This window comes from Pocillopora damicornis, chromosome 6, assembly GCF_964200805.1.
Source record: "Pocillopora damicornis chromosome 6, jaPocDami1.2, whole genome shotgun sequence".
Taxonomy (NCBI): domain Eukaryota; kingdom Metazoa; phylum Cnidaria; class Anthozoa; order Scleractinia; family Pocilloporidae; genus Pocillopora; species Pocillopora damicornis.
In genome coordinates, this window is record NC_142675.1 from 1,687,553 (window position 1) to 1,704,750 (window position 17,198).

The 17,198-nt window shown below is 38.0% G+C and overlaps 3 protein-coding genes across 3 annotated transcripts; all 3 read left to right on the forward strand.

The window, feature by feature from the left end:
• The first annotated feature begins 2,962 nt into the window (after positions 1-2,962).
• On the forward strand, positions 2,963-6,456 carry LOC149043379 (uncharacterized). The gene is made up of 2 exons (XM_089210022.1): positions 2,963-3,374; positions 5,972-6,456. Exons 1-2 carry the CDS (start codon positions 3,033-3,035, stop codon positions 6,311-6,313), a joined length of 684 nt encoding a protein of 227 aa, XP_089066148.1. The 5' UTR covers positions 2,963-3,032; the 3' UTR covers positions 6,314-6,456.
• A 143-nt stretch (positions 6,457-6,599) lies between these two features.
• LOC149043380 (C-type lectin domain family 4 member A-like) lies at positions 6,600-11,083 on the forward strand. Its single transcript, XM_089208737.1, has 3 exons — positions 6,600-7,782; positions 9,660-9,840; positions 10,533-11,083. Exons 1-3 carry the CDS (start codon positions 7,442-7,444, stop codon positions 10,863-10,865), a joined length of 855 nt encoding a protein of 284 aa, XP_089064863.1. The 5' UTR covers positions 6,600-7,441; the 3' UTR covers positions 10,866-11,083.
• Positions 11,084-12,495: 1,412 nt separating this feature from the next.
• On the forward strand, positions 12,496-15,380 carry LOC149043381 (uncharacterized). The gene is made up of 2 exons (XM_089209258.1): positions 12,496-12,908; positions 14,636-15,380. Exons 1-2 carry the CDS (start codon positions 12,567-12,569, stop codon positions 15,062-15,064), a joined length of 771 nt encoding a protein of 256 aa, XP_089065384.1. The 5' UTR covers positions 12,496-12,566; the 3' UTR covers positions 15,065-15,380.
• Positions 15,381-17,198: the final 1,818 nt, after the last annotated feature.

Sequence of the window (17,198 nt, forward strand, 5' to 3'; positions counted from 1 at the left end):
AGCACAGACGATCAGGAATTTTTGTAAAACTCGTAGCTCGTTTCCTGTAATTTGATTGGTCGGTTTTTTTGTAATCGCACTTATAGTGAATCTTTTTTTCTTTATCGTCACAAATATCTACGTGTCATTTCGGTGTTTTTGTTTTAATTGTGATTGATTTCCATCTTTTACCGGTCCGAAAGGATTGCCCACTTGATTGGATTGTTTTTGGACGCTCGTGTTATCTCTTACAACACTACCCCGAATTGGAGCGATGCACAGAGTATCTGTCAAACTCATGGGTCACATCTACCAATTCTTCATATCTACCGGATATTTGTTCAGTTGTATGTGATTAAATATAAAGTAAAAAGCCTTTATACGGGCCCAGGTGGGCCATGGGGCCGGTACTTAACTCCGGTTTTCTTAGCATGAAGCGGCTGAGAGTATTGCTACTTCCCCCTGGATGGGATGCTAGTCCATCGCAGGGTTACCCCCGGCACATTTGCTGGTACCCATTTGTACACCTGGGTGAAGATAAGCACTGTGAGAGTAAAGTGTCTTGCCTTAGAACACAACACACTGACCACGGCCAGGGCTCGAACCCGGACCACCCGATCCGAAGTCGGGCGCACTAACTATGAGGCCACCGCGCCTCTACATGTGATTAAATATACCCGAGTTTAAAGCTGAGTTTTGTGTGAATATCGACCATACTGCATTACTCAAATATTTTAACCTCAGTGTTCCAACGGCTGAAAGCAGGTAGTAAAAAATGTAGTTTTTTCTGTTTGCAGCCAGTTTTCTATATTTGACCTGCGTAACGTCATTGATGGCTTGTGTGCGATTTTTGATTTCGAAATTACCCATTGATGGGATCATTCGACCCACTTCTTTTTATCACTGTTATGGCAAAATTATTTGTTATTTAAACTAGCATATCACTCGAAGATAGTTTGTTTAGATCATTAGCTGTCACGTACAACCCCTTCATGTTCATTGTTATGATAATATTTTGGAAATGACATGATCTGATTTTTTGTCAACTTCTACTGACCAATAGGATTGCCCGCAAGGTTGGTTTCGTCATGAGAATTCATGCTACCTTATTCATAACACTTCCACTCCAAGATGGAACGATGCACTCGCGTTTTGTCAAAATCACCGGGCGCATCCGCCGATAATCAAATCTGCCGATGAGAACGACTTCATATTTCGCCTTATGAAGAGCCAACCAGACGGGAGAGATCGTAGTGCATGGATTGGACTGAACAGAAAAATAAACGATAAGTTTTATTGGATGGACGGTACTCCATTAGCGGGCCGGTTCTCAGCATGGGCGCAGGGAGAACCAAACTACCTTCACGAAAAATGTGTTTTTATATTCAGAAAAAAGTGGTACGACTGTCCCTGTACTTTTGGTGGTTCACCTTCGTTTCCAGCCTCAGTGGTTCTGTGCCAAAAAAGTATTTTCTGACTGTTGGATTCCTTAATAGTTCACCTCTGTTTATCTTATGTTCACGTAATGTTCCGGAACCTAAGTTGTTACGCCGCTATGAGTTATGCTGTCATCGTTTCATAATAGCCTCTGGTATGATTAAAGATTTCTAAGTTTTTATCAGTTCCATCGTTCGTCAATCTTGTTTGTCATTTGTCGGTATTCGAAAGAGACATCACAGTTTAACATATTCTGTGTTCAATGAAAACCTGCTTACATTTGGTTCGTTTTAAAAGTTCACTTGCATGAGCGGCATATCACAAAATTGAGAACCCGTCTATTTTAAGTGAAAAATATTGAAAGATATAGCAAAGTTTGTATTTAGATTAATTATGCTAAACAAATAAAAAAATTCTCATTACTGGAGGAGCATAATTATTATTTTTTGTTACCATTGATGAAGCAGCTCAGAAAAATGCCTGCATTGACATAAGAGTCTCAAAAATCTTGGCTCTGACCGCTGGTAAATGTCATTGTAGAAAAGTCCACATTATTTTAATACTGTGCAGATTGGAGCAAGTTTTAAGGGATTACAGACGTGGATTTCATGCAATCATTGAGCCTGCACCCGTATATTGGGTCAAAAGGTTTGCATTGTCCTTCGCTTTCGAGTTTCTCGTTTACTGGGTGCATTTTTTGAACAATCAAATATCTGGGTGTTTTTGATGAAGATCTAGCGATACTTAAAACAAAATAAACTCAGATGTGGTTTGTCAAAGGAATACTTTATTAGTCATGTGCCGAGAAAGAGAAAAAAAACACTCATTTATCTAACGACAGCGGAGCTTCGCTATCTCCCTCTACAGTCTACTGATCGTGAACTCTCAGTAATGCATATGATATGCCTTATTCCAGACTCAAAATCTCCGCGTATCTCTTACTTTAAAGCGTGTCTCGTCGTCTCTTTGTATTCATATTTCTTCAACCGTTTTGTCGGTAGCAACTTTCAATTGAGTGAAATTTGAAAAAGTATTTTCGTGGGTTAAAATGAAACCTTCTACGGAAAAATGCCATTGTTTAATCACACTAAATGGCACTTTTTTTCTCCAGACAGTACGTGGATGTCTACGATCTGCATTACTAACCATGCCGCTGTGGAAGAAAAACTAATGAAAAACTTAAGTCTAGGGCACCTGCTTATTCATAAGACTCGCCAGCCAGCCGCATAGGCACTTATCGTTCGTGTCTTAACTATCTTTATCTCTTTCTGCTCATTTCCTTGTTTTAAAACTAAAAAAATCGTAAGTTGGCCTTAACGTCACAAAGAACAAACATTTTGTGTTTTTACCGTTCTTTGCCCGTGGGCAGTGCAGTAATTTGATGGCAGTTTTATTGGTATCTACACCCTCGTGTTTGTCATATTTGGTTGTGTTTCATTGGAAGTCAATTATCATTTTTTCAAATGTTAATATTTCAACAAATAAACTGAAAATTTAGGCTCAGACACCTCTAATAAAACATTCAATCTGTCACGTATCGCGAAGAAGAAAGAATAACTTTCTCTCCCCTGTAACCTAAAGTCTCCATCAACACAGATAACGTTCTTTGGTTGCAGATGGCTCGGTGGAAAACCATACTTTTATTATTGTTAATTCAAACTCCATCAGTTTCCGCTACCAACGATAATTTCGACTCAACGTCATCTCGTTCCTCACAATTCAGGCAATGGGAGAGCAAGCAGCTTCTGGGATACGCTTTCAAACGGTTTGACTATACAAGTTTAATATCGTGCGGTCAACACTGTCTGAGAAACCAACGTTGCTCTTCAACAAACTTCAAGTGGTCCTCCTCTAAGAAGGACGACGAAGGAACTTGTGAGCTGAACGACCACGAGTTTTCCTTTGTTGAGGAAAATGTTAACTTCGTCCATCAGGAAGATGTAACTTTTTCCATGAAGGTAATTCAAATTTTAGTTTGCGTAAAGGTTAAGGCGAACGTTGATCAGTATTGTCTAACATTTTAATTAAAAAAATTCCCCTTGTTATATTCTTCAGATCATCGAGAACTTAAACAACTAAAACGTTGCAGGTGTAAACTTCTCCAATTTTCCTGTGAGACACCTTGCAATTGGCATTTGTGTATATAATCCGACTTATATACCATATTCTATATTGTACATTACTTTTCACGACAGGCCAAACCATCATTTTTAGCAGATAATTAAGGGGGTTTGCCAATTTAGGACTTCCATAACAAGCAGCTGATTGATGTTTACACTCAGAAAGTTCGGATCTCTTTAAGAGGCTGTCTCTCTTATTTCCACCCGGTCAATTTTGCGTCAAAAATAATTTTCCCTGAAACTCTGTCAACAGGAAGACTTTACCTAGAATTTAACTAGGAATTAGATTTGGTTTGATTCGAAATAATTTTCTGACTGCATTAGGGGCCATAATTATTTCACAATCCGTAGGGACCGTCGCAACGTCTCGAAAATTAAAAAGCAGGCATTTTGTAACATTGTAAAATATTTGATTCGCATAGTTAAGCCCCGGAATTTATATCAGATTGCTTAAAAACCTTTCTAGTTTGCCAAGAAGGTTAGAATTCGCCCTCTCAATATTTTTGAAAAGGCGAATTCTAGCATATTCTGACCACTAGAAATCTCCATCGGCCGATGGCCGTAAATAACCTTGATTTAGACGTTAAGTTTTGGGATGTGGGACCTGGTTGACGACTCTATTCTACACAGCCGTTGAGTTTAGACCTTTATAGTAAAAAAACGTACAAAACCCCTGTACGTTTTATTTTTTTCAAAAGTTATGACCGTTTGAATCAGCACATGTACGAGCATTCGCGATTTTTTCACCTAAACCAAAATCGAACCACTGGAGCAGATTTCGTCATAAATACAGCTTACCTTCGTCGCATCTTGGGTTTATGTGAAATTTCAGATATTCCTCGCTCCCCAAACTGGTGAACTTTATGATAACTCCAGCAAATAACTCCAGTGGTCGGCATCTATCGATACTCTTCTTTGACTCGTTGTTGCGAACTAAACTCGAAAACTAAAGCCAATGTTTTGCGCTTAATGTCCCGTTGGAACTTTGGATTGCAGCTGCATTTTCTTCAAGAATCAGTCATAGCACTCCACTTGTAATTCTATGTGGGGGGGGGGGGGGGCTAAAATTGGAATTTAAAGCTGAACGATCGCACTATCGTGCATAACAGAGGTCCGTATTAAACATTGCGTGTGAACCCGCTGTCCCTAATATAAAAAGTCAACTGTAACTGGTTTTTGGCAGTTTCGGAGAAAGGTTTTTGTATAGCCATTAAATTGTAACACGTAACACCCTTGGCCCCAGTTGTTCAAGGGGCAGATAACGCTATCCGCCGGATATATCGCTATTCAGCGGATAAGTGCCAACAAAACGTACTGCGCTATCCAACGGATAGAGATTTATTGAACGGATAGCTTTATTCACCATTTGAACAACCAGAGGCTAAAAGATATTTTTAAGTCGTTTGGCTAGTTCCCAGTCGCTCACGACACCGCAGCCGTTGACGCGTAACTTCCAATTTATACAAAATTAACCAATCACATCATTGGAAACGAACAACTATCCTACGTAAATTCAAATGTGCCAGTCTTTGTTTAGATACCAAAAAAAGCACAGACGATCAGGAATTTTTGTAAACTCGTAGCTCGTCTCCTGTAATCTGATTGGTCGGTTTCTTTGTAATGGCGCTTATAATAAATCTTTTTTCTTTTTGTCACAAATATCTACGTGTGATTTCGGTGTTTTTGTTTTAATTGTGATTGATTTCCATCTTTTACCAGTGCGGAAGGATTGCCCACTTGATTGGATTGTTTTTGGACGCTCGTGTTATCTCCTTTTCTACAACACTACCCCGAATTGGAGCGATGCACAGTATATCTGTCAAACTCATGGGGTACACCTACCCATTCTTCATATCTACAGGAGATTTGTTCAGTTGTCTGTGATTAAATACACCCAAGTTTAATGCTGAGTGTTGTGTGAATATGGACCATACTGCATTACTCAAATTCAACTTGCTATGAACTCACATTATTGTGGTGAGAAACATGTTAACAATCTATTGTACCAGGTTGTAACAAATATTTTAACCTGAGTGTTCAAACGGCTGAAAGTAGGTAGTAAAAAATGTAGCTTTTTCTGTTTGCAGCCAGTTGTCAATAGTCATTAATGGCCTGTGCGTGATTTTTTATTTCGAAAATTACCCATTGATGGGATCATTCGACCCATCGGTGGAAATAACATTTCCCCTCCACTTTTTTTTATCATAATTATGGCAAAATTATTTGTTATCTAAACTAGCATATCATTCGAAGATAGTTTGTTTGATCATTAGCTGTCACGTACAACCCCTTCATGTTCATTGTTATGATAATATTTTGGAAATGACATGATCTGATTTTTTGTCAACTTCTACAGACCAATAGGATTACTGCAAGATTGGTTTCGTCATGAGAATTCATGCTGCCTTATTCATAACACTCCCACTCCAAGATAGAACGATGCACTCACGTTTCGTCAAAATCACCGGGCACATCCGCCGATAATCAAATCTGGCGATGAGAACGACTTCATATTTCGCCTTATAATGAGCCAATCAAACGGGAGAGATCGTAGTGCATGGATTGGACTGAACAGAAAAATGGACGATAAGTTTTACTGGATGGACGGTACTCCATCAGCGGGTCGGTTCTCAGCATGGGCGCAGGGAGAACCAAACTACCTTCACGAAAAATGTGTTTTTATATTCAGAAAAAAGTGGTACGACTGTCCCTGTACTTTTGGTGGTTCACCTTCGTTTCCAGCCCCAGTTGTTCTGTGCCAAAAAAGTATTTTCTGACTGTTGGATTCCTTAATAGTTCACCTCAGTTTATCCAATGTTCACGTTATGTTCCGGAAGTTAAAGTTTGTACGCCGCTATGAGTTATGCTGTAATCGTTTCATAATGGCCTTTCGTATGATTAAAGACTTCTAAGTTTATCAGTTCCATCGTTCATCAATCTTGTTCATCGTTTGTCGGCATTAGAAAGAGACATCACAGTCTAACATATTCTGTGTTCAATGAAAACCTGCTCACATTAAGTTTGATTTAAAAGTTCACTTGCATGAACGGCATATCACAAAATTGAGAATTCGTCTATTTAAGGTGAAAAATATTGAAAGATATAGCAAAGCTTATATTTAGATTAATTATGCTAAACAAACAAAAAAATTGACTGTCCTACTGGAAGAGCATAATTATTATTTTGTGTTACCGTTGATGAAGCAGCTCAGGAAAATGGCCTGCATTGACATAGGAGTCTAAAAAATCTTGGCTATGACCGCTGGAAAATGTCATTGTAGACTCAATTGAGTGAGATTTGAAAAAGCATTTTCGTGGGTTAAAATGAAACCTTCTGGGGACAAATGCCATTGTTTAATCACACCAAGTGGCACTTCTATAAGTTTTTGTTTCTTCAGACAGCGCCTGAATGCCTACGATCTGCATCACTTATCATGTCGCTGTGGAAGAAAACTAATGAAAAACTGAAGTCTCTGGCCTTGCATATTTATAAGACTCGCCAGCCAGCTGCATAATAAGCGCTCACCGTTCGCGTCTTAACTATCTATCTCTTTCTGCTCGTTTCCTTGTTTTAAAACCCAAGCTTAACGTCACAAAGAACAAGTTTACTACGCAAACACCAAACATTTTGTGTTTTTAGCGTTCTTTGTCCGTTAGCAGTGTAGTAATTTGATGACAGCTTTTCAACACCTGCACCCTCGTGTTTGTCATATTTGGTTGTGTTTCATTGAAAGTCAATTATCGTTTTTTCAAATGCTAATATTTCAACAAATAATCTGAAAATTTAAGCTCAGACACCTCTAATAAAGCATTCAATCTGTCACATATCGTGAAGAAGAAAGAATAACTTTCTCTCCCCTGTAACCTAAAGTCTCCATCAACACAGATAACGTTCTTTGGTTGCAGATGGCTCGGTGGAAAACCATACTTTTATTATTGTTAATTCAAACTCCATCAGTTTCCGTTACCAACGATAATTTCGACTCAACGCCATCTCGTTCCTCACAATTCAAACAATGGGAGAATAAGCAGCTTCTGGGATACGCTTTTAAACGGTTTGTCTCTACAAGTTTCATATCGTGCGGTCAACAGTGTCTGAGAAACCAACGTTGCTCTTCAACAAACTTCAAGTGGTCCTCCTCTAAGAAGGACGGCGAAGGAAATTGTGAGCTGAAGGACCACGAGATTTCCTTTGTTGAGGAAAATGTTAACTTTGTCCATCAGGAAGATGTAACGTTTTCCATGAAGGTAATTCAACTTTTAGTTTGCGTAAAGGTTAAGGCGAACGTTGATCAGTATTGTCTAATATTTTAATTAAAAAAATTCCCCTTGTTATATTCTTCAAATCATCGAGAACTTGGACAACTAAAATGTTGCAGGTGTAAACTTCTCCAATTTTCCTGTGAGACACCTTGCAATTGGCATTTGTGTATATAATCCGACTTATATACCATATTCTATATTGTACATTACTTTGCCAAATCATCATTTTTAGCAGATAATTAAGGGGGTTTGCCAATTAAGGACTTCCATAGCAAGCAGCTGATTGATGTTTACACTCAGAAAGTTCGGATCTCTTTAAGAGGCTGTGTCTCTTATTTCCACCCGGTCAATTTTGTGTCAAAAATAGTTTTGCCTGAAACTCTGTCAACAGAAAGACTTAGCCTAGTCTTTACCTAGGAATTAGATTTGGTTTGATTCGGAATAATTTTCTGACTGCATTAGGGGCCATAATTATTTCACAATCCGTAGGGACCGTCGCAACGTCTCGAAAATTGAAAAGTAGGCATTTTGTAGCATTGTAAAATAATTTATTCGCATAGTTAACCCCCAGAATTTGTATCAGATTGCTTAAAAACCTTTCAGTTTGCCAAGAAAGTTAGAATTTGCCCTCTCAATATTTTTGAAAAGGCGAATTCTAGCATATTCTGATCACTAGAAATCTCCATCGGCCGATGGCCGTAAATAACCTTGATTTAGACGTTAAGTTTTGGGATTTGGGACCTGGTTGACGACTCTGTTCTACACAGCCGTTGAGTTTAGACCTTTATAGTCAAAAAATATACAAAATCCCTGTACGTTTTTGTTTTTTCAAAAGTTATGGCCGTTTGAATCAGCACATGTACGAGCATTCGCGATTTTTTCACCTAAACCAAAATCGAACCACTGGAGCAGATTTCGTCATAAATACAGCTTACCTTCGTCGCATCTTGGGTTTATGTGAAATTTCAGATATTCCTCGCTCCCCAAACTGGTGAACTTTATGATAACTCCAGCAAATAACTCCAAACTTCAGTGGTCGGCATCTATCGATACTCTTCTTTGACTCGTTGTTGCGTACTAAACTAGAAAACTAAAGCCATGTTTCGCGCTTAATGTCCCGTTGGAACTTTGGATTGCAGCTGCATTTTCTTCAAGAATCAGTCATAGCACTCCACTTGTAAGTCTATGTGTCGAAATTTGGGGGCTAAAATTGGAATTTAAAGCTGAACGATCGCACTATCGTGCATAACAGAGGTCCGTATTAACCATTGCGGGTGAACCCGCTGTCCCTCATATAAAAAGTCAACTGTAACTGGTTTTTGGCAGTTTCGGAGAAAGGTTTTTGTATAGCCATTAAATTGTAACACGTAACACCCTTGGCCCCAGTTGTTCAAGGGGCAGATAACGCTATCCACCGGATATATCGCTATTCAGCGGATAAGTGCCAAAAAATCGTACTGCGCTATCCAACGGATAGAGATTTATTGAACGGATAGCTTTATCCACCATTTGAACAACCAGAGGCTAAAAGATATTTTTAAGTCATTTAGCTAGTTCCCAGTCGCTCACGACACCGCAGCCGTTGACGCGTAACTTCCAATTTATACACAATTAACCAATCACATCATTGGAAATGAACAACTATCCTACGTAAATTCAAATGTGCCAGTCTTTGTTTAGATACCAAAAAAAGCACAGACGATCAGGAATTTTTGTAGAACTCGTAGCTCGTCTCCTGTAATCTGATTGGTCGGTTTTTTTGTAATGGCACTTATAATAAATCTTTTTTCTTTTTGTCACAAATATCTACGTGTGATTTCGTTGTTTTTGTTTTAATTGTGATTAATTTCCATCTTTTACCGGTCCGGAAGGATTGCCCACTTGATTGGATTGTTTTTGGACGCTCGTGTTATCTCCTTTTCTACAACACTACCCCGAATTGGAGCGATGCACAGAGTATCTGTCAAACTCATGGGGTACACCTACCCATTCTTCATATCTACAGGAGATTTTTTCAGTTGTCTGTGATTAAATACACCCAAGTTTAATGCTGAGTGTTGTGTGAATATGGACCATACTGCATTACTCAAATTAAACTTGCTATGAACTCACATTACTGTGGTGAGAAACATGTTAACAATCTATTGTACCAGGTTGTAACAAATATTTTAACCTGATTGTTCAAACGGCTGAAAGCAGGTAGTAAAAAGTGTAGCTTTTTCTGTTTGCAGCCAGTTTTCAATATTTGACCTGCGTAACGTCATTAATGGCCTGTGCGTGATTTTTGATTTCGAAAATTACCCAAGGATGGGATCATTTGACCGGTGGAAATAACATTTCCCCTCCACTTCTTTTAATCATAATTATGGCAAAATTATTTGTTTGGATGGGATCATTTGATCGGTGGAAATAACATTTCCCCTCCACTTCTTTTAATCATAATTATGGCAAAATTATTTGTTATCTAAACTAGCATATCATTCGAAGATAGTTTTTCTAGATCATTAGCTGTCACGTACAACCCCTTCATGTTCATTGTTATGATAATATTTTGGAAATGACATGATTTGATTTTTTGTCAGCTTCTATTTACCAATAGGATTGCCCGCAAGGTTGGTTTCGTCATGAGAATTCATGCTACCTTATTCATAACACTCCTACTCCAAGATGGAACGATGCACTCACGTTTTGTCAAAATCACCGGGCACATCCGCCGATAATCAAATCTGTCGAGGAGAACGACTTCATATTTCGCGTTATAATGAGCCAACCAAACGGGAGAGATCTTAGTGCATGGATTAGACTGAACAGAAAAATGGGCGATAAGTTTTACTGGATGGACGGTACTCCATCAGCAGGCCGGTTCTCAGCATGGGCGCAGGGAGAACCAAACCTCCGTCACGAAAAATGTGTTTTTATATTCACCAAAGAAGATCGACAAAAAAATTGGTTCGACTTTTCCTGTACTTATAACGGTACACCTCGGTTTCTAGTCCCAGTGGTTCTATGCCAAAAAAAGTATTTTATGACTGTTGGATTCCTCATTAGTTCACCTCAGTTCATCTAATGTTCACGTTATTTTCCTGAGGTTATAGTTTGTACGCTGCTATGAGTTATGCTGTCATCGTTTTATAATGGCCTCTCATATGATTAATGACTTCTAAGCTTTTATCACTTCCATCGTTCGTCTATCTTGTTTGTCGTTTGTCGGCATTCGAAAGAGACATCACAGTTTAACGTATTCTGTGTTTTATGGAAACCTGCTCACATTTAGCTCGATTTAAAAGTTCACTTGCATAAACAGCATATCACAAAATTGAGAACTCATCTTTTTTAGGTAAAGAATATTGAAATATATAGCAAAGTTTATATTTAGATTAATCATGCTAAACAAATAAAAAAAAACTCTCATTACTGAAAGAGTATAATTATTAATTTTTGTTACCGCTGATGAATCAGCTCAGGAAAATGACCTGCATTGACATAGGGATTGCGAAAGGGATTACGTGGTTTTCATGCAATCATTGAGTCTGCACCCGTACATTAGGTGAAAAGTTTTTTAATTGCATTGTCCTTCACTTTCGAGTTCCTCGTTTATTGGGTGCATTTTATAAACCGTGAAATATCTGGGTTTTTTTTTTTTATAAAGATCTAGCTCTAGATACCTAAAGAAAATAAATAAACTCAGATGTGGCTTGTCAAAGGAACAGTTTATTAGTCATGTGCCGAGAAAGAACACACTCATTTATCTAACGACGGCGCAGTTCGCTTGTGTTTTTGTTTCTCCAGACAGTGCATGGATGCCCACCATCTGGATCACTTATCATGCCCCTGTAGAAGAAGAACTTATGGAAAACTTAAGTTAATGGCACCTGCATATTCATAAGACTCGCCAGCCAGCTGCATAAGCGCTCACCGTTCGTGTCTTAACTATCTATCTCTTTCTGCTCGTTTCCTTCTTTTAAAACTAAAACAATCGTAAGTTGAATTTAACGTCACAAAGAACAAGTTTACTACGCGAAGACCAAACATTTTGAGTTTTTACCGTTCTTTGCCCGTGGGCAGTGCAGTAATTTGATGGCAGCTTTTCAACGCCTGCACCCTCGTGTTTGTCATATTTGGTTGTGTTTCATTGAAAGTCAATTATCATTTTTTCAGGTAATTTAGTGTTAACAACTGGGTTGAAAACGTAAATTAGCCACCGTAAAGAGTAAAAAAGCTGACGTTTCGAGCGTTAGCCCTTCGTCAGAGCGATTAGAGGAATTGTGGGTTGTGTATGGATTTATATGTAGAAAGTGGAGCTACGCCATTGGTGGGAATATGGTGACGAAAAAACAGGAATAAATAAGTTAAATTTCAACTAATTTATTCCTGTTTTTTCGTCACCATATTCCCACCAATGGCGTAGCTCCACTTTCTACATATAAATCCATACACAACCCACAATTCCTCTAATCGCTCTGACGAAGGGCTAACACTCGAAACGTCAGCTTTTTTACTCTTTACGGTGGCTAATTTACGTTTTCAACCCAGTTGTTAACACTAAATTACCTGCTATACTCTCCCACCGACGCAGCACCACAGTTTCTTTAGAAACTTACCCCTTCATTCATTTATCATTTTTTCAAATGCTAATATTTCAACAAATAATCTCAGACACCTCTAATAAAGCATTCAATCTGTCACGTATCGTGAAGAAGAAAGAATCACTTTCTCTCCCCTGTAACCTAAAATCTCCATCAACACAGATAACGTTCTTTGGTTGCAGATGGCTCGGTGGAAAACCATACTTTTGTTATTGTTAATTCAAACTCCATCAGTTTCCGTTACCAACGATAATTTCGACTCAACGCCATCTCGTTCCTCAGAATTCAGACAATGGGAGAGCAAGCAGCTTCTGGGATACGCTTTCAAACGGTTTGACTCTACAAGTCTAATATCGTGCGGTCAACAGTGTCTGAGAAACCAACGTTGCTCTTCAACAAACTTCAAGTGGTCCTCCTCTAAGAAGGACGACGAAGGAACTTGTGAGCTGAACGACCACGATTTTTCCTTTGTTGAGGAAAATGTTAACTTTGTCCATCAGGAAGATGTAACGTTTTCCATGAAGGTAATTCAAATTTTAGTTTTCGTAAAGCTTAAGGCGAACGTTGATTAGTATTTTCTAACATTTTAATTTAAAAAAATTCCCCTTGTTATATTCTTCAGATCATCGAGAACTTGGACAACTAAAATTTTGCAGGTTTAAATTTTTCCAATTTTCCTGTGAGACACTTTGCAATTGGCGTTTGTTTATATAATCCGATGTATGTTTTATATTCTATATTGTGCATTATTGTTCACGTCAGGCCAAAGTCTCATTTTTACCAGGTAATTAAGGGGGTTTGCTAATTTAGGACTTCCATAGCGAGCAGCTAATTGATGTTTACACTCAGAAAGTTCGGATCTCTTTAAGTAACCAGATCACGTTTTCCTGTGTTTATGCTAATTTACATGAAATTTGAAACAAAAGTCCTTTTTAGGCTTTACTTAAGTTCTGAAAACGATTCTGATGTTCACATATAATAATTCATTCGAGCCGATTTGTTTCTGAAAGACAGTGCATGGATGCCCACGATCTGAATCACTTATTATTCCACTGTGGAAGAAAAACTAATGGTAAACTCAAGTTTATGGCGCCTGAAAAAATTCTGATGTTTTCAAGTCAGTTTTGGCCTTCGGATAATTCATGTGAGCCAGTTTGCTTCTGAAACTTACTAATATTGGTAATATATTACTACAAAACTGTTTTCCTGAAACTGATTTATCAAAAGTAGATTTGTAACACGTAACGCCCTGGACCCCAGTTGTTCAAGGGACGGATAGCGCTATCCACCAGTTATATCGCTATTCAGCGGATAAGTGCCAACGAAACGTACTGCGCTATACAACGGATAGAGATTTATTGAGCGGATAGCTTTATCCGCCATTTGAACAACCAGAGGCTAAAGGATATTTTTAAGTCATTTGGCTGGTTCCTAGTGGCTCACGACATCGCAGCCGTTGGCAGGTAACTTCGAATTTATACAGAATTAACCAATCACATCATTGGAAACGAACAACTATCTTACGTAAATTCGAATGTGCAAGTCATTGTTTAGAGACCAAAACAAGCACAGACGATCGGGAATTTTTGTAAAGCTTGTAGCTCGTTTCCTGTAATCCGATTGGCGATTTTTTTGTAGTCGCACTTATAATAAATCTTTTTTCTTTATCGTCACAAATATCTACGTGTGATTTCGGTGTTTTTGTTTTAATTGTGATTGATTTCCATCTTTTACCGGTCCGAAAGGATTGCCCACTTGATTGGATTGTTTTTGGACGCTCGTGTTATCTACTTTTCTACACCCCTACCCCGAATTGGAGCGATGTACAGAGTAACTGTCAAACGCATGGGGTACACCTACCCATTCTTCATATCTACAGGATATTTTTTCAGTTGTCTAAGATTAAATATACCCAAGTTTAAAGCTGAGTGTTGTGTGAATATCGACTATACTGAAACTCAAATTCAACCTGCAATAAACTCACATTACTATGCATGGTGAGAAACATGTTAAAAATCTATTGTACCGGGTTGTAACAAATATTTTAACCTGAGTTTTCAAACGGCTGAAAGCAGGCAGTAAAAAGTGTAGCTGTACCTAAAAAATTATTTGTCATTTAAACTAGCATATCACTCGAATATAGTTTGTTTAGATCATTAGCTGTCACGTACAACCCTTTCATGTTCATTGTTATGATAATATTTTGGAAATAACATGATCAGATTTTTTATCAACTTCTACTGACCAATAGGATTGCCCGCAAGGTTGGTTTCGTCATGAGAATTCATGCTACCTTATTCATAACACTCCTACTCCAAGATGGAACGATGCACTCACGTTTTGTCAAAATCACCGAGCACATCCGCCGATAATCAAATCTGCCGATGAGAACGACTTCATATTTCGCCTTATAATGAGCCAACCAAACGGGAGAGATCCTCGTGCATGGATTGGACTGAACAGAAAAATAAACGATAAGTTTTACTGGGTGGACGATACTCCATTAGCGGACCGGTTCTCAGCATGGGCGCAGGGAGAACCAAACTACCTTCACGAAAAATGTGTTTTTATACTCGTCAAAAAAGATCGACAAAAAAATTGGTTCGATTCTCCCTGTACTTATAACGGTACACCTTATTTTCCAGTCCCAGTGGTTCTGTGCCAGAAAGGTCTTTTCTGATTGTTTGATTCCTTGATTGTTCACCTCAGTTTATCTAATGTTCCCGAGGTTAAAGTTTGTACGCTGCCATGAGTTATACTGTCATCGTTTCATAATGGCCTCTCGTATGAATAAAGATTTCTAAGTTTTTATCAGTTCAATCGTTTATCAATCTTGTTCGTCGTTTGTTGGCATTCGAAAGAGACATTACATTTTAACATATTCTTTGTTTAATGGAAACCTGCTTACATTAAGTTCGATTTAAAAGTTCACTTGCATGAACGGCATATCACAAAATTGAGAACTCATCTATTTTAGGTAAAAATGTTGAAATATATAGCAAAGTTTATATTTCGATTAATCCTGCTAAACAAATAAAAAAAAACTCTCATTACTGGAAGAGTATAATTATTATTTTTTGTTACCACTGATGAAGCAGCTCAGGAAAATGACTTTTTTTTTTTTTTTTTTTTTTTTTTTAAATTACAAACACAATGCTTACAATACAATATGAAACACCACTTACACTAATTACAATGCTTATTTACATTACTCTACTTACAGTCACTAATAATTACACTACTTACAGTCACTAATAATTACACTACTTACAGTATCCAGCTCTATTAACAACACAATCTACTAATTATGCCATTACATACAAAAAGTACTATTTTCTTTTAACATTGCACAGTGACACATACCAGCTCAGGAAAATGACTTGCATTGACATAGGGATTGCGAAAGGGATTACGTGGTTTTCATGCAATCATTGAGCCTGCACCCGTACATTGGGTGAAAAGTTTTTAATTGCATTGTCCTTCGCTTTCGAGTTCCTCGTTATTGGGTGCATTTCATAAACCGTGAAATATCTGGGGTTTTTTTTATAAAGATCTAGTTCTAGATACCTAAAAAAAAAAAAATAAACTCAGGTATGGCTCGTCAAAGGAACAGTTTACTAGTCATGTGCCGAGAACGAGGGAAAGAACGCACTCAATTATCTGACGACGGTGCAGTTCGCTTGTGTTTTTGTTTCTCCAAACAATACATTGACGCCCACCGTCTGGATCACTTATCATGCCACTGTGGAAGAAGAACTAATGGAAAACTTAATTTTATGGCACCTGCATATTCATAAGACTCGCCAGCCAGCTGCATAATAAGCGCTCACCGTTCGTGTCTTAACTATCTATCTCTTTCTGCTCGTTTCCTTGTTTTAAAACAAAAAAATAACGTGAGTTGAACTTAACGTCACAAAGAACAAGTTTACTACGCAAAGACCAAACGTTGTGTTTTGAGCGTTCTTTGTCCGTGAGCAATATAGTAATTTGATGGCAGCTTTTCAACATCTGCACCCTCGTGTTTGTCATATTTGGTTGTGTTTCATTGAAAGTCAATTTTAAGTTTTTACAAATGCTAATATTTCAGCAAACAAACTGAAAATTTAGGCTCAGACACCTCTAATAAAGCATTCAATCTGTCACATATCGTGAAGAAGAAAGAATCACTTTCTCTCCCCTGTAACCTAAAGTCTCCATCAACACAGATAACGTTCTTTGGTTGCAGATGGCTCGGTGGAAAACCATACTTTTATTATTGTTAATTCAAACTCCATTAATTTCCGCTACCAATGATAATTTCGACTCAACGTCATCTCGTTCCTCACAATTCAGACAATGCGAGAGCAAGCAGCTTCTGGGATACGTTTTCAAAAGGTTTGACTCTACAAGTTTAATATCGTGCGGTCAACAGTGTCTGAGAAACCAACGTTGTTCTTCAACAAACTTCAAGTGGTCCTCCTCTAAGAAGGACGGCGAAGGAACTTGTGAGCTGAACGACCACGATTTTTCCTTTGTTAAGGAAAATGTTAACTTTATCCATCAGGAAGATGTAACGTTTTCCATGAAGGTAATTCAAATTTTAGTTTGGGTAAAGATTAAGGCGAACGTTGATCAGTATTGTCTAATATTTTAATTTAAAAAAATTCCCCTTGTTATATTCTTCAGATCATCGAGAACTTGGACAACTAAAATTTTGCAGGGCTAAACTTCTCCAATTTTCCTGTGAGACACCTTGCAATTGGCATTTGTGTGTATAACCCGACGTATATTGTACATTATTTTTTACGACAGGCCAAACCATCATTTTTATCAGA

Excerpts from the sequence above, each read along its gene's own strand:
- LOC149043379 (XM_089210022.1), top strand. The coding sequence starts at position 3,033 with ATGGCTCGGTGGAAAACCATACTTTTATTATTGTTAATTCAAACTCCA. Across the intron at positions 3,375-5,971 it reads ATGTAACTTTTTCCATGAAG|AACGATGCACTCACGTTTCG; the intron begins GTAATTCAAATT and ends ACTCCAAGATAG.
- LOC149043380 (XM_089208737.1), top strand. The coding sequence starts at position 7,442 with ATGGCTCGGTGGAAAACCATACTTTTATTATTGTTAATTCAAACTCCA. Across the intron at positions 7,783-9,659 it reads GATGTAACGTTTTCCATGAA|GGTCCGGAAGGATTGCCCAC; the intron begins GGTAATTCAACT and ends CCATCTTTTACC. Across the intron at positions 9,841-10,532 it reads CTGTGATTAAATACACCCAA|GAGAACGACTTCATATTTCG; the intron begins GTTTAATGCTGA and ends AAATCTGTCGAG.
- LOC149043381 (XM_089209258.1), top strand. The coding sequence starts at position 12,567 with ATGGCTCGGTGGAAAACCATACTTTTGTTATTGTTAATTCAAACTCCA. Across the intron at positions 12,909-14,635 it reads ATGTAACGTTTTCCATGAAG|GATTGCCCGCAAGGTTGGTT; the intron begins GTAATTCAAATT and ends ACTGACCAATAG.